The 17,105-nt window shown below is 37.5% G+C and overlaps 1 protein-coding gene and 1 long non-coding RNA gene across 8 annotated transcripts; both read right to left on the bottom strand.

Moving 5' to 3' along the window:
• Window positions 1–1,321: 1,321 nt before the first annotated feature.
• Window positions 1,322–7,614, bottom strand: LOC140829497 (uncharacterized). Of its 7 annotated transcripts, none has more exons than XM_073192767.1 (8): window positions 7,458–7,596; window positions 7,145–7,216; window positions 5,098–5,209; window positions 3,977–4,046; window positions 3,335–3,588; window positions 3,000–3,113; window positions 2,779–2,830; window positions 1,323–1,853 (listed from the first exon to the last, which is right to left on the bottom strand). In XM_073192767.1, exons 3-8 carry the CDS (start codon window positions 5,185–5,187, stop codon window positions 1,456–1,458), a joined length of 978 nt encoding a protein of 325 aa, XP_073048868.1. In that variant the 5' UTR covers window positions 5,188–5,209; window positions 7,145–7,216; window positions 7,458–7,596; the 3' UTR covers window positions 1,323–1,455. The 7 variants fall into 7 exon arrangements, with proteins under 7 accessions (XP_073048864.1, XP_073048865.1, XP_073048868.1 ...); XM_073192761.1 differs by lacking the exon at window positions 7,145–7,216 and adding an exon at window positions 6,172–6,303 and having other exon boundaries at window positions 7,458–7,595; XM_073192763.1 differs by lacking the exons at window positions 7,145–7,216; window positions 7,458–7,596 and adding an exon at window positions 6,937–7,135 and having other exon boundaries at window positions 1,322–1,826.
• On the bottom strand, window positions 6,324–6,930 carry LOC140829498 (uncharacterized). Its single transcript, XR_012117477.1, has 2 exons — window positions 6,651–6,930; window positions 6,324–6,619 (listed from the first exon to the last, which is right to left on the bottom strand). It is a non-coding gene; the product is annotated as an uncharacterized lncRNA (long non-coding RNA).
• Window positions 7,615–17,105: the final 9,491 nt, after the last annotated feature.

The following is a 17,105-nucleotide window of genomic DNA, read 5'->3' on the forward strand; positions in this document are numbered from 1 at the left end:
AAATATAACATATTGAAGATCAAATATACGATTTGAAATGAGATTCAAAGCATGAGCAACCTACATAAAAAAATTAGCTAGAATGAGAGCAAGTCCAATTGTGATTATACATTTGATATATACATACACTGTAAAATTCCTCATACACGATCACTCACATATATACATGATAGTTGAACTTCAAAATTTTATTGATTGAGTCTTCACACAAATACATTAAAGATTGTGTTTGTAGTCTAGGCATAAGAGACATTAAATATTATGCTGATTGTGAGGTTGCGTTATACAATCGAGTGTGCTGAGAGTTTCAATTAGGGAATATAGATAAGTCCTAAGTTGATATTAGTTTGTACAAGGAGTTGTATAAATCAAATTCTTCAGATAGAGTCTTCTTAAGTAGAAAAAGGGTGACGTAAGAGTGTCCGTTTATTTATTGCATTTAGTTATTTTTACTGTTTTTTAAGATATATTGTTGAATATTTTATGTGTTCTTCAAAAGCTCAAATATTGCATATCAAGTGTTTGATAAAAATTTTCAACCAAAAACGTTTTTACATATTCAAATTTCATATCTATTAAATGCTTTTCAAAAAGTTTAATACGAGATATTACTTTGAGTTTTTAAACTCGATTTAATTTTTCGATGTTCAATATTCAAGAATTAAGCTATTGTAGCTCAACGATTATCCTTCAATAGATCCTATCATGGTTATACGCTTATTTATAATAAAACTTTATGTAGTTATTAAATATTGTTGTTATTATTATTATTATGAATTGACGTAATATGTAAATTAAATAAAAAAATAATAGCATTTAGAAAAAATTTGAAAATTGCTCTAATTTATTTTTCAAGCAAAAAACCAAGTGTGATCCTCGATATTAATAATATTAGATGCCAAAGAGAAATTTTGATTTGGTACCATCATTAAATTAAATATATTTAGTTCAAAAAAAAAAAACAATCATATTGTAAAAAATCGTTTAATCATAAATTTATTGACTTAATAATTAAAAAAATAACATTTAAATGTAATTGTTAAAGAAAGTTTGCGCATCAAAATGAAAAATGTACAATGGGCTAAATTAATAAATTGAAATGGAGAAAATGAGTACTAAAAAGAATGGTATTTCACTAACTTTGGGTGGGTGGGTGGGTGGGTGGGGGGGGGGGGGGGGGGGGTGGTTTGTTCATTCAACCATTTCATTAAATATTTTTTAGGACAATAGTGATAACCGCGTGGGCATCATTCGAGTCTAAGTTGTTGCGGGTTTAGTTAGTATTATATTATCCCATCTTAATATATGGAAAAAAGGAGCCCGTACACAAGATTCAAGCCCTCGAACAAACATGTAAATCTTGACCATATTTGTGAACTTGTTTAATTCTGTTTTGTTGACAAATCAAACTGGTACGGAAAAATTAGTCGATTTTTAACAGCTATAAAGATAAATTTACTTGGGCGCCGAAGAGGCAGGAGACTTATCCACAAACTCCCATTCAGGCCTCACACTATCAGAAAAAGAAACCCCGTGTCCTAAAATTTTCTTGATCCATTTAACCTTACAAACAAGTTCTTCCAAGTCCATTATTGTTGCCTCTAATGTGTTGGTCTCCACGGAGTTAAGGGCGACCCTGCCACCAGCTCCATGCTCCTTATGGGGATCATCGGATTGTTCTGACGTTCTTCTGTCTTCAGAACTTCGTCTCTGAGTATTTGATGTTTCTGACATTCTTCTGTCTTCAGAACCTTGAGTCTGAATATTTGGTGTTCTCTTGTCCTTCGATTCATCTTTTTCACGATCAGACATGGTTTCTTGACCTGCTTTGTGGGCTTTAGAAAATGGAAGCACTGAAATCCATAACGCAAATGAAGCAGATATATCATATTTGATTCCACAAACATAGGAAAGTAAGATCAAATGTTTCCTGCAAAAAAAATTGAGCCAAGTGCGTGCATGTATACATATTTTTTTTGAGCGCAAGCACGTCAAGAACCTCCGCTGTTACCCATAGTAATCTTTCGAACAAAAACATGCAACGGAAGAAACAAGAAGTTCCAATAATTGGCATGACAAAAGGGCAATGATGCAAGGCAGGATTTCATAGAGTAGCGTGAATGTGATATTTTCACGTTGATGGCACTGTTAGGTGAGAAAAAAATTGGTTTAGACAAATTAGGCGCCAAACAGAACAAAATGGAATTCATTATTTTGGTAATTTATCATTAATTTTAAAATTATGCCTACCGGCCGGAATGCAAGTATGAACTATAACATAAGTAAATTAGCTCATCACCTACCGGATACAGAATCACCAACCAGAAAAAAACTTCAACTAGGCCCTAGAAACTACTCTTGTAATGCACCAGAGAGACATAACCAAAGAGACATAGAGTTAAAAGAGAGAATGATAGATGCTTCTCTGTTCATATGATCAAACAAAATATTGAAGTTCTGTTTTCAAACATAATAATGTACGCCTCATACAGATGAGAGTTATAACAACCTTATCAGCATAGGTGACTCCCAAATATTCTTTACACATTCTCAAGACTTGAGTATATAAAACAGATGACTTCCATATATCATATTCGTGCATCAACATTGTAATCTACTATTATTATAGTCTTCAAAGAAGAGAATACGTGGTTTTTAGTAACATCAGGTGGGTTACAAAGCGAATGACAAGTCAACAGACAAATCTTGACCAAAACCATCTTCTAAAATTTTGGTTAAACATTTTACTTGAAAATGATTCTGGATGGATGATCTTACTTTGATTTAGAGGTTCAATAATCCGAGCACAAACACGACCATGTTTTCCACCCTGCAATGTTTAGACAAGAAATACATACTTCAAATATAGAAAGCTACGAAGGGGTAAACTGAGCACGATGACATAATATAACACATGCGCTCTTCCCTCGACTTAAATTCTGGTTGTTGTCACTCAATTTACGCTTCAATAAAAATCAGGTAGTCCAAAAGTAACAAACCTGAGTGGGCACAGTCCAACCACGTTGTGGAGACCAATCTAGAGATGGGCGTAAATCCTTATAAAGAACTTCATAGGTTTTGCCTTCACCATGTGGCGGTCTTCTTAGTTTAAGCTAAAGTTACAGTGACCAGAATAGAAACACTAGTTAGTGATTAGTGTATTGACAAATAAATATAGCCACAATAAGAGCCAAAATCTTAATGAAAAAATATTTTAGCCTTAACATCATTTAAAATGCTTTTATACGTTCCCGAGAAATTATTGGATCAGTTGGTAATGGAAATAAAAACTTTATCATAAGCCAAGCCCAGGAAACAAATCAGCAATTATTACTGTGGCTTTGCAATCGCCCAATAACGCCTCAATTCTCCCGGACCAATAACAGTCAGTAGTCCACCAGTCCACTAAATCCCCGACCTTCCATGCTTCATCAACAATCACAGTCACCTCTGAAATCTCACTGACAAGAGGCATTTGGCTTTTACTGTAGAAGGGTGGGTAGGGTGGACGTAACATCAATTCTTTTCTTTCTCTTGTTCTCCCCACACGATAAGGATTCGTCTGATAGAACTCAGTCCATTCCAGTTCTGCATTGGTAATTGAAAAGTAGTCATGTATATTTATCTCCTGATCAGAGCAAAACCAATGGTTTACTCAAATGAGTTCATATTAAAAATACTTCTCATTCAACATATCTTGTGATTCATCTCTACAGACACATAAGCATGCATCGTCACTTCAGGACTTGATGCTTAACATAGATCTGAAGTAGCTGAATTTCCAAAATGACAGCTCCAATGACAAAAATAGAAATTGATAAATTCTTCACCACGTGATAATGAAACACTACAATAATGGCACATTTATCACCATCAAATTACTCCTCCAGTAGGCGAAGACACTAATGACGCATATTACATAAATTCTGCTCCAAGGAAAAAACATATGCCAGCAAAATACACTGCAGATACTAACTTTCATCAGGGAAGTCATAATATTCTGAGATATGTCCAGCATTCCCTTCTCTCGTGGAGATCTCTATAATCTGGTAAAAAAAATTGAAACGTACGTTAATAGCAGAAAAGAATGGTGTGGCTTTGCAAACTAGAACTTCTTCCATGTGGTCCACATTGCTCAAAAGAAAAAAAAATGGAAACGAAATTCAGACCAAACACAACCAGAAGAGGAAAACTGCAAGCATCATCCAATCTTTGAAGACTTTTCAAACTTTTACAGACGCAACCACTCAAAATCTTAAATAAACTTAATTTTAGGATTTGTTATGCTGGAGTTGGACAAGTTTCTACTATTGAATGTATTCAACTAGTATAAAAGTCATAAGATCCTAAGGAAAACATCCTAGAGTAAGATGATGCATAAGAGGAGCAGAGAAGACCTACCTACATTTGAATTGGGGACAAAATAACATCAGATATCTTCAGAATAAGAAAACCTTAACTATTAATCTGTGGCTCCATAATATTTATGAGGTCAAATAATGATCATGTAACTCATCTCAGTTGTAGTTCCAGTTACATTAAGGGGATAAAGCATAAGCAATAACAATCAATTGAATTTTTTTTATACAAACAGACAGCTTCTGGAAACAAAAACCTCTCGATCACTCTGTCTTAAAAGATAGAATATACATTTCTCGTAGACGATAAAGCTAACAAGAGAGAAAATCTAAACAGATACATAAAAAGAACCATATATTAGCAACAAAGAGAAGATAAGCAAACAGAAAGTCACATTATTTCCAATGTTCAAAGGAGCGGATAGTATTTTATGCTTGAAGCGATGAACCAGAAACATAACTCATAAGATCAAAAATAGGTTAGTTTTTAGATGGTATTTGAAACTAAGAGGTTCAAGAGGTGATATATCTGCAATCATAAAAATGGATGGATTCCATTTTCAAGAGGTGATATATCTGCAATCATAAAATAGTTGCATCCTATGCAACTATCAAAATATGTGTATGAACAAGCTAATCATTAGATCTAACCTTGAAGGTATTAAACAAACTACTCAAAGACAGGAGACCCCATAAGCATCAGAACAGAACATTTTGAGAATCCCGTTCAATACCATACCTTGCATCGAAACCATGCACCGCGATAACCATGCTCGAAAGTCCTTGCTTCAGCCAGGTCTCCGATTTTAAAAGGTAGATTGTTGTCCATGAGAATGTAGCAAAGAAATTTTCTGTTCATCCATCCATAAATACAACAAATTCAAATAATAATACAATGAAACAAGTAACACATTCTAGAATCAAATTCAATATTATTAAGATAATAATATATCTTTGATATGATTTAACTGTGATTAACTTATTCCTACTGCTCATCCAATAATACCTTCATTTTTATTTAAAGTTGATGATTGTTTTCTAACTTCAGATAGAGAAATGATTACAAATAATATGTTATAGAATCAGTCAATCAGATTTGATATTATTTAAACTATGACATCTTTGATGTGATTGAATATTGCTTTGGATGTATAGTTCATGTCGGAACACATAAATCTTGTGTTATGTCACAATTTCTTTTCACTTTATTTCTACTATAAAACTCAACATACTATTAGAGCGGAAATCCCATTCTAAATTTTTCCCTGCATTCTATTGTCTGAAAATATGTAACAAAAAATATCATTTAGTTAATATTCATGTCCAACAACAATGGCATGGGGTTAATAGCAAAAATATTTATGAGGATCTATGCTTGCTGCCAGCTTGACAGTTAAGTCAGAGGTAGGGCCTCGGGATTTTATTATCTACCTATCTGCAGTGTTTATCTACCTCTTGTGGGCACAGCCATGAAACCCATTTTTTGTTGCTTGACAAAAGATGATACAATAATACATCGTATTTTGTTGGTGTGCTGTCTCTGGTTGTTAGTACAAACTATTATCAAGGCACTTCATTGTCCTATTTTCCTATTTCCCGAGGATACTTTTCCACTCCCGAAAAATATTATCACTATCATCTGTTTCCATTCTCTTCCTCCAAAACATATTTTCCCTAATTCTCACCACAACATGTTTATTACTTATTAGTTTATTACTTTCAAAAACATTTTTCAACGCTTTCCATAAATACTCGTTTATTGTATCATATTATAACTCAAAATATAATATCGACAAAATTCAAAAAAATTTACCCATCCATTTCTAATCTGGCTCGACATCAACAACATATTTATTGAAGGAGCGTGCCTGGATAGGTTAGGCACTGGGGTGCAACCAAGCGCAGCACATGCACCCCTGGTGCAAGTCATGCTTGTTGTCTTTACCTGAAAAAAATCCAATGCGATACTTCTAGTTCAAGTTAAAAGAAAAAAAAGGACCCAAGGTCCATCCCAACTAAACCCAACCCAGAGTACCCCTAAACCTCCCTATTCAACTGTGCTAAGATCCCATCGCATAATCATCCTCCACACTGTAGTTGATCCCCATCTCTTTCTTTGTTACAATGAATTCCTCCTCTCTTCCTTCCCAAAGGTTCACGGCTGCAATTATTTGCATACAGGGTTTGGAAAACATTAAAACCAGCCTCCAATGCATAAAACATAAAATTCCAACCACAAAATCACTTCAAATCCTATCCCACTAGTTTCTCTTTTTTCGAAGAAAATCCCACTACTTTCTCTTGCTGCTAATAAATAACAAGTTCGGAAATTTAAGTCCTTCGAAAGATCCAGCATGGAAGTATAGGACAATAATAGATCTAAAAGTCCTTCAAGGATCCCTTGGCCTAGTGGTAAGGATGAGGTCTCTTTGGTTCAAATGAAACTTGTGCAGGCAGTAGTTAGATTAGATAAAAATTTCCCCAACCACGTTGTATAAAAAAATAAAATTCCAAAGGTATGTATGCAATTTCTGTGGCAAAACAATGGAGGGATTTATCGACACAGGCAGCATCTTACATCTTACTGGAGGACATCCGCCATAGAATTGCAAACGTTTGTTAGAAAGGTCTCGAACATGTCAAAGAATAAATGAGAGCTTTTATGACAAAGAATAAATAGGTACAAAATCAAATGACTATCATATCTCACTTTGATGAAATCGCTAACCACAAGACTAAAACGAAATTTAAATCAATCCCATCAGTTCAAAGTTTTAGCAACCCACCACTTAAAATTTAACAAATCGGCTTCCAACGTGTGCCAAATCATGATATGGAAACTTCTTCAAACATTTTTTCTGACAATCAAATAAAGAAATATTCTATCATGTTTTAAACTCGAATCCAAATAAGATTGCAAAATAAAACAAAGAAAAACATTTTCTATAATTGTTCTTAATGCTTTTTCCAACAAATTTTAGAGCAAAACATATTTTGAAAAACAAAAATGAAACTATTTCAAATACTTTTTTTCTTCTACAAAAACTGAAGCAATGATGCATAGTTGAATAATTAACGTCTAAATTTCCAAAAACCAACCTAACTTCCAACGAAGGATTCACTCCAGTTGCCCTTATTCACACCAGAAATCTCCACAGAAACAGATTTATTGCGTCCGCTCTGGGTTCGATTGAAATGAGGCTTAGAAAAACACTGAATGGCAAGAGGAGAGGAGGAGATGGGCCCGACTTTTCATTTTATTTTATTTGTGTTGGGCTTTTTAAAAATAATTGACAGTGGGCCTGAACAACACCCAAAAAATTAGGCCATCAACGAGACAAGACAACAATACCTACGCTCACGGCCTGAATTGCAGGAAAATATTTCTAGTTTGATTTTATTTTTTTATGTTTATATTATCTTCGTTATGTTATAATGATAAAATTAATTTTTCTACTAATATTGAACTATAAATAAATGATTTCAAATAATTATCAAAATTAATCATTATATATAAACTATATACGCCTCATCAAAATTCGGATATTTTAATTTTAGAATCTCTAAAATATTTCTTTTTTTCTTTTTTTTAGCTTCCTATTCTTTATTTTTATGAAAAACTAAATGTATGTAAAAGAAATATAGAAAAAATTTAAAATAAAAAAATTAAATTTTATTTCGGTTTTTAAAAGAGTACTTATAATAAAAAAAAAAAAAAAAAAGAGGCATTAGTCACGAAGGACTCAACATCCAACATCCGAGGAAAAAAAAACCCATTTGTTTTTTAAACATGATGGCTTATAACAACAACACAATCAAGTCACCGTGCACGGATAACCCTGTACCATTAACCTACTTTTTTTTATTATGAGTGGGTCTCATGTGAGACTGTCTTACGGATCTTAATCTGTGAGACGGGTCAACCACTCAACCCTACCCATATTCACAATAAAAAGTAATACTTTTAGCATAATAATATTTTTTCATGGATGACCCAAATAAGAGATCCGTATCAGAAATACGACCCGTGAGACCGTCTCCCACAAGTTTTTGCTTTTTATTATATTACTAGTGCCCTTGGCGCTATATTTTTTCATCAAATAATTTTTGTGTGAAAATTTTAGATATTATATTGAAATTAATTTTTTTTAAAAGGGACTTTTTATAATAATATTTAATGTTATGAGTACAGATAAAAATTAAAAAAATTCTTTTATTAAGATATGTTAGTTATAAATGGGATACAAATTTACTGAAATAAGTTTTGATGACATTTTATTGAATAAAATTGAATATTTTTGTAATTCAAGAACATGAATATATATTTTTATTAAAAAAAAACACACACCATGATAACAAAATTAACTTGATATATCAAAATATGGTGATTTAGTTTATTTAAACCCCTCGAATTTAATAATATATAATATATTTAGTATAGATATGCTAATCAAATTTCTGGTGAAATTGATGCATCATATTTATTAATTCACCAAAAAAATGAACAAAGTAATAGAATAGTCAATAGTTAAAATAATGTAAACTATTTTATACAATTTAATACTTTCATCACCAATATTTTTTAAAATTTATAACTAATTTATCTTGATATAAGTAGAGCATAAAAGATTGAAGTATTTATAGATTTTAGGTAGGTACGTACATTTGAATCACTGAACTTTGGGGTGAATGAGATATAGTGTGGGTAATGCCCAGGATCGATTGTTGAAAGACGTCTTTAATTAGAGAATAATAATTTCAAATAACTTATAAGCATATATAATATGTGTGTATATAATATATAGAAAATATATGTTGCACATCTCTTGACATGCATGCATTCATAGACGCCGCTGAAATGTTATAAAATTCAAATGTTTGATATTCAAGCAACCACTACAAAAAAATAGTTGTTGTAGAACCGGTTATTTTGAGGCGGTTTGTTAACCGCATCGAATGCATAAGGTTTTAGAAGCGGTTGTTCTTTATCCGATTCAATAGAGATTCTGTAGAAGCGGTATCATATGACCGCTTCCATTTACGGGATTCAGAAGCGGTTTATTAGATGCGGTTTGTAAACCGCAGCAAAAAAGGAAGGGTTAGAAGCGGTTAATAATTAACGTTCGTAAAGTTTTATTTTGAAGCGGGTGAAACCGCTCCTAAAACTAATACATAAGCAGAATTTCGTGCTAATTTAAACAAAACGTAAGTAGAATTTCATTTTATTCAAAACATGAGCAGAGTTTTATTTTGAAGCGGTTGAGAAGCGATCGAATCATTTTAAAAAACGTAAGCAAAATTTCATGCTAATTTAAACATTACCTCACTGTTTGGGCTAAAAATAATTAATCATGAAGCCCACATTAATCACAAGCCCAATTAAATTGTATAGGCCCGTTAAGTGTGACGGATGGATTTAATCGATTCAAAATCTGGTCAAGAGCGCTAAAGGAGAGAAGAACGTGGGAGGTTAAGATCGTGGCGTAGAAAGCGTGAACATGGATCATGGGGGAGTGGAGTGGAACGCACAGCCAGGGGGAGAAAAGAGATCGGCAGAAGGAAGGCTACACACACACAACTCTACACAGACAAAAATCTGCAAAAAAGAAGCTCTCTGCTTCAAGCACTTTTTTTAAGTTTTCTAGCAATTTACGTCTTCTCATTTTAGATTTCAGCAACAAATTATTATATTTTTCATGTCTTTGATGAATTCCTACATTTTTGTAAATGCAAAACATGTCAGGGGTTTATTTCCGTCACTTTCCAATAGTTTTCTTAATTTTGGCATCGCATATGTTTTAGGAGATTAGAACCAACGATCAAATTTAGAATTCACCGTCGTTTGATTTTAGAAGTTAGATTTTTATCGTTTTCACACAAATCGGTGCACTTCGCACCTGGCACGCCCGCAACACCAAATATTGTGCAAACATATTTTTGGCACGCCCGGTGGGACCATCACTATGCCGCCAAGAAGAAAGGAAAACGTGAATCAGGAGGGTGGGGAGTCTCTGGCGAATCAAGAGGGAACTCAAGCGCCTCAGCCAGAACAACACGTTGTTGAACCACAGGTTGAAGAAATGGATCTACAGATTTCTACTACTAATGACCAAGTCTCAAACAGGGTGATTGGAGAACTGACTGATACAAAGATTGAGGAAATCTCACTGGCATTATCTAAGGCGATGGCTGACTGTTTGAAATCCATTTTGTGTAAGCCGAGTAAGTCCCTTCGAGGAGAGCAAAATACTACTGGCAAAGAGGCTGACCAGGGAAGCAACCAAGTTCATGAATCCGATCAGGGAGTTGGAGACTCAAGGGCTGGCGATCCCCGCCGCCCAGAGTGTACTCTCCCAAATCAGCCCGAAAGAAGGTACACACCACCTCACAAGAGAGAAGAAACCTTAGGAGGGAGAGCTCAGCCATATCCACGTACTCATGGAGTGGGGAGCTCGAAGCAACCAGTTGCTCAAGTGTTCAGCGTGACCAATCCTCTGTACCAACCGGGAGCTTATGATGACATATCGCACATGGATTATCCAGGAGGAGATGGAGGCTTCCCAGGGGGTAATTTTGGTTTAAATGCAGGGTTTCAAGCTCGGGGGGCAAATTACCATCACCAACTCCCCGCTCGGAATTTGCACGGGATTGATCCAGAAATGGTGAGAGAAGCTGTTCAAGAGTTATATGGGCCGGCCTTGAAACAGATTGGCCGCCCAGAGTTCCACAAACCATATCCAGACTACATTGACGTGAATAACCCGTACCCAAGGGGTTATAGAGTGCATGAGTTCAGTTTATTCTCCGGGGAGGATGGCCAGTCCAGCATGGAACACATAGCCAGATTCACCATCCAGTGCGGGGAATTAGCCAACTTGGAGAACTTCAACAATCTAAAGTTGCGGCTATTCCCAAATTCCCTCACTGGAACTGCATTCGCTTGGTATGCCTCGCTCCCCAGAAATTCAGTGATGAGTTGGCAAGAAATGGAAAGACAATTTCACATTCAATTCTATAGAACAGAGCCTGAAGTGTGCATTGCCGACTTATCCAGAGTCACTCAAAAGAAAGGAGAGTCTGTGGAATATTTCATAGACAGGTTCAAGAAGATGAAGAATAGGTGCAAGGTGTTCCTACCCGAGACTGAGTTCGTGAAGATGGCACAAAAGGGGCTAGATTTTGAATTAAGGAAGAAATTCCAGGGAATGGAGTTCAGGGATTTCTTTGAGCTAGCCGCCAAAGTGGCTGAATACGAAGAGCTTTTGAGGGAAGAGTCGTACAAGAAGAAAACTGCTATGGGGTCGTATTATCAAGAGGTGGAAGATGTGGCATTAGCGGAGATTCGGTCAGCTGGTTCTTGCACCGTTCCCCTGCTAAAAAAGAAGCCAGCAGAACCTGAAAAGAATAATAGCTCCCAACTCCCCAAAGACATGCACTATACTTTTGACACGTCAAAGACCGAGGAAATCTTCGATTTCTTGGTAAAGGAAAAATTCATCACATTCCCGCCTGATCATAAGATGCCACCTACAGAAGAGCTGAAGGGAAGAGAGTATTGTAAGTACCACAACTCTTACAATCATGCTACGAAGTCTTGTTGGGCGTTCAAGAATATCTTGCAGGACAGAATTAACAAGGGAGTTGTGAAGTTCCCTAACAAACAAGAGTCTATGGCGGTGGATGACGATCCTTTTCCCCCCGTTGCTTTGGTTAATGTGAATATGACAGATTTGAGAGATCTTCTCAATGAGAAGAGAAGGCGATCTTTTGCAGTGAAAGACCGAGTGATCAAGAAATACTGGATTCCAAAGGGTCAATTGTTTGAAGCTCATGGAAGGCACAGTGTCGATGGAATGCCAATAGCCCAGCAGCGTTTCCCTAGAAGTGTTGGTGAATCCGCGGCCTTTAGGCCGAGGGATCAACATTTTCTTGAAAGACCAGTGATGGAGAAGCAATGGTTCAGAGGGGAGTCATCTCACAGTCATCACCAAAGGTATTCAAACAGGAGAAATGCATGTGAATTTGAGTCAAGGAGGGTGGAAACCAGAAAAGTATCAGCTGATCACGGCAGAGAACGGCGTTCATACGAAATCACAAAAGGAAAAATGATTGAGAACAGTGGAGTAAAGCCAAGATACGTTCTTCCAGCCAGAGGGGAGTTCAGTGAGTCTTGGAGAGTGGCCCAACACAAAAAGTTCCCTAGGCCACCGACTAGGACACAAAAGAGACGACTGTTGAGAGAAAGAGCTATTGCAAGAAGAGAGGAGTTCGCTAAGCTGAAGAATGAATCCAAAACTGATGTTCCAGTCTCCAATGAGCCAGTGGGGAGTAAATCTAAGTTTGGAAGATCGGCTACTGAGGACAAGTTTGTTGAAGACGATGATGATTTATTAAGCGAAGAGGATGATCAAGCAAGGAAATCAATTAATTTTCGCGTTGGGGAATTTCACATCACTGTGGATTGTGCCACTGGAGTGGTGATACTACCCGAGATATTTAAAATGGTAGAAGAAGGGAACGGGGAGTTGATACCCCATGAATCGTCGCAAAAAGAAGATCAGGCAATTAAACTCCCCGAAGGGAGTTCAAAAGTGATTATCAAGGAGGATCACCGAAACAAGCCTCAGCAGGTGATACTTGAAAAGCCTACACCGGCCATGACCAAGCACATAAGGCCGTTGTACATCAAAGCCCACTTGAATGGGAAGCCAGTGTCTAGAGTGTTGATTGACAATGGCTCAGCAGTGAACGTTCTCCCAGTAAGAATGTTGAAAAATCTAGGCAAAAATGAAGAAGACTTGATCCCTTCAGAAGTTTCGGTTGCTGCATTTACAGGGGAAACTACCAAGACCATTGGGGTACTCCCCGCCGATGTTACTGTGGGGAGTATGTCATCTTTATGTGCATTCTTCGTGGTAAACTCCTCCGCCAACTTCCAAGCGTTGTTAGGCAGAGATTGGATCCATGCAAACCAGTGCATACCATCCTCAATGCACCAACTGTTGTTATTTTGGAAGGGGGATGACGTGGAGGTCGTAGAAGCGGATGGACAACCGTTCCAAACAAGTGCAAGTGCAGTAGAAGCCAGATATTATAATGGGGATTTTGGGCCCATCAAAATCCGTAGCAATAGCAAGAAAGAAAATCCACTGTACATGCAAACACCAACTCCAAGCTCGGTGTTGGAAAGAATCCTCAAACCTACCGTTATCGTGCCATCGAGGCCGATAATTCAGCCACTGATTGAGGAGATTGATGATTGATTCGAACCAACGAGGAAAGGAGGTAGCTGCAACCTCTATATGGAAGGCACATGTGCAGCAAGTACTGGAAAAACTAAAGGAAGAGGAAGCATGGGACACTTATGGAACTGAAGTGGTCCAAGAAGAAGAATACGAAAATGATGAGCTCCAAGTCGATGAGTTGTTGATGGCGCCATCTCAACTGGAAGATGGCCAACATGAAGTTCAAGACCCATTGGAAGAGATTAACTTGGGGGAGCTTGAGAATCCAAAAGTTGTATATGTGAGTAAGTTACTGGAAGAGCAGTTGAAGCAAGACTTGATCAGCATGTTGAAGGAATACAAAGATTGTTTTGCATGGGGTTATGATGACATGCCAGGGTTGGACCGAAAATTGGTCGAACATCGACTTCCACTCAAAGAAGGTTTCAAACCATTTCAACAGTCATCTCGTCGCATGTCAAAAGAAGTTGAATTGAAAGTGAAAGAGGAAGTTGAGAAATTGTTGAAGGCCAAGTTTATAAAGCCAATCCGATATACCGAGTGGCTTTCAAACATTGTGCCAGTAATGAAGAAGAATGGCAAGGTCAGAATATGCATCGACTTCCGAGACTTGAACTGTGCAACTCCCAAAGATGTATATGTGATGCCGATACCTGATATGTTAATTGATTCAGTGGCTAAACATGAGTTGTTGTCTTTCATGGACGGATTCTCGGGCTACAACCAAATCAAAATAGCCGAGACTGACACTCACAAAACAGCATTCAGATGCCCGGGAGCTGTTGGTACGTTTGAATGGCTTGTTATGCCATTCGGGCTAAAGAACGCGGGAGCCACGTATCAAAGAGCCATGAACTCCATCTTTCATGACATGATAGGACATCATATTGAAGTATATATAGATGATATCGTTGTAAAGTCCAAACAAGCTACTGATCACATTGAGCACTTGAGGAAAAGTTTCCAAAGAATGAGGCAACATGAATTAAAGTTAAATCCATTGAAATGTGCATTTGGCGTGAAGGCAGGAAACTTTCTGGGATTTCTTGTGCACCAGAGGGGAGTTGAAGTGGATAAAAACAAAGCCAAAGCCATTATGGAAGCAAATCCACCTAGGAACAAGAAAGAGTTGCAACGCTTCCTTGGGCAAGTGAATTACTTGAGGCGTTTTATTTCTAACCTTGCAGGGAAGACAAAGGAGTTTTCACAGCTGTTGAAGCTCAAAGACAGCGGGGAGTTCAAATGGGAAGAGTCGCATCAGAGGGCTTTTGATGTGATCAAGAGATATTTAGCTAATCCACCTGTGCTTATGCCCCCCAGGTATGGAATGCCCCTTAAATTATACATCTCTGCTGCTCATGAATCAATTGGGTGTCTACTAGTTCAAAATAATCATGAAGGAAATGAACAAGCCATCTATTATTTGAGTAGATTCCTTACTCCAGTAGAGGTAAAATACTCTGTGATTGAAAAGCTATGCTTAACGCTGTATTATGCATGTACTAAGTTAAGACATTATTTGATTCAATCAAGAGTGTTTGTGGTGGCTAAAACCGATTTGATTAAATACATGCTTAATAGACCCATCCTCTCTGGGAGAATTGGCAAATGGTCTTTAGCGTTGGCCGAGTTTACATTGACATATTATCCCCAAAAATCAGTAAAAGGCCAAGCTATCGCCGATTTTTTAGCTGATCACCCTTCACTTGATGAGTTTATTGGAGAACAGGTTGGGTTTCCAGTTTGTGGAGTTGGAGTCCAACCCTGGGAGTTGAAGTTCGATGGATCAAGCACAGAAACAGCAGCTGGAGCTGGTATTGTGATCACCTCCCCAAGAGGTGTGAAAACCGCTCTATCCTTCAATTTGGATTTCCCATGCACCAACAATCAAGCAGAATACGAAGCACTGGTCATTGGATTGGAAATTCTGAAAGATCTAGGGGCAAGAGAATTATTGATATCAGGGGATTCTCAGCTGGTACTCAAACAGCTGTCAGGGGAGTTCAAATGCACAAGTTTGTCCTTGGCACCTTACTATACCGCCGCATCCCAACTTCTAGATGATTTCGAGGAAGTGTCATTAGTCCACGTCCCAAGACAAGAAAATTGGGAGGCAGACGAGTTGGCACAGGTTGCTTCGGGATTGAAGATGTCTCCAGAACTCACTCACAGACTAGTGTTGATTCAGAAGAAAAACCACCCTTCAATTCAGCAAAGAGGGATTCAGGTAGACACGCTCAACTTGGATGTAAATTTAGCTGGGGATTGGAGGGATGACATGAAAATGGTATTAGAATCAACCGGGAAAGATATTCCACATGGTTTAAAGATGAGAGCTCTTAATTACGTTTTAGTGGAGGGTGATTTGTACAGGAAAGGGTTAGATGGTCTGCTTCTCAGATGCATAGGCTTCCCAGAGGCTTTGGAGATCATGAAGCAAGTTCATGAGGGAGTGTGTGGAGCGCATCAATCTGGAATAAAGATGAGATGGTTGATAAGGAGGTATGGCTACTATTGGCCATCCATCCTGAAAGATTGCATCAAGTATGCTAGGGGATGCCAGCCATGTCAGAAACATGGGAACATCCAAAGAATTCCAGCGGATGAACTTCACAGCGTTGTCAAACCATGGCCATTCAAAGGCTGGGCCATGGACTTAATAGGGAAAATCTACCCTTCATCATCTAAAGGCCACTCGTTCATCCTTGTGGCTACAGATTTTTTCACCAAATGGGTAGAAGCAGTGCCCTTGAAGAAAGCGGAGCAAGGGGATGTTATTAACTTTGTGAAAGAGAATATTATTCATAGATTTGGAATTCCAGAGTCATTGACCACAGATCAGGGAACTATGTTCACAGGCTCAGATATGAGGGAGTTTGCAGAAGACTATGGAATTAAATTGATAAACTCATCCCCTCATTACCCACAGTCTAACGGGCAAGCCGAAGCGTCAAATAAAGTGTTGATAAAGATTCTACAAAAGATGATGGAAGAGAATCCTAGGGATTGGCCAAGGCTATTATCAGAAACTTTGTGGGCATACAGGACATCCAAGAGGACTGCCACTGGAGTGAGCCCTTTTTCCCTTACCTTTGGCCATGATGCAGTGCTCCCATTGGAGATTATGGTGCCATCAATGCGAGTGGCAAAGCAAAATGAACTTTCCCTCGAGCATTATAATGAAGCAATGATCATGGAGCTAGAAGAACTAGATGAGTTGAGAATCCAAGCGTACAATGCTTTGCTGTTACAGAAACAGAAAGTGGCAAGAATCTACAACAAAAGAGTTAACAAGAAAAGTTTCCATGAAGGAGAGATAGTGTGGAAGACCATACTACCACTAGGAACAAAGGATAGAGAGCTGGGTAAATGGTCTCCCAACTGGGAGGGACCATTCAAGGTACATAAGGTGTTAGACGGAAATGCATATTGGCTATCAAGCATAGATGGCCATCCACACAAAAGATGCATAAACGGCAAGTATCTCAAGCCGTATTTTCCA

The sequence above is a fragment of the Primulina eburnea genome, chromosome 4 (assembly GCF_022965805.1).
Source record: "Primulina eburnea isolate SZY01 chromosome 4, ASM2296580v1, whole genome shotgun sequence".
Taxonomy (NCBI): domain Eukaryota; kingdom Viridiplantae; phylum Streptophyta; class Magnoliopsida; order Lamiales; family Gesneriaceae; genus Primulina; species Primulina eburnea.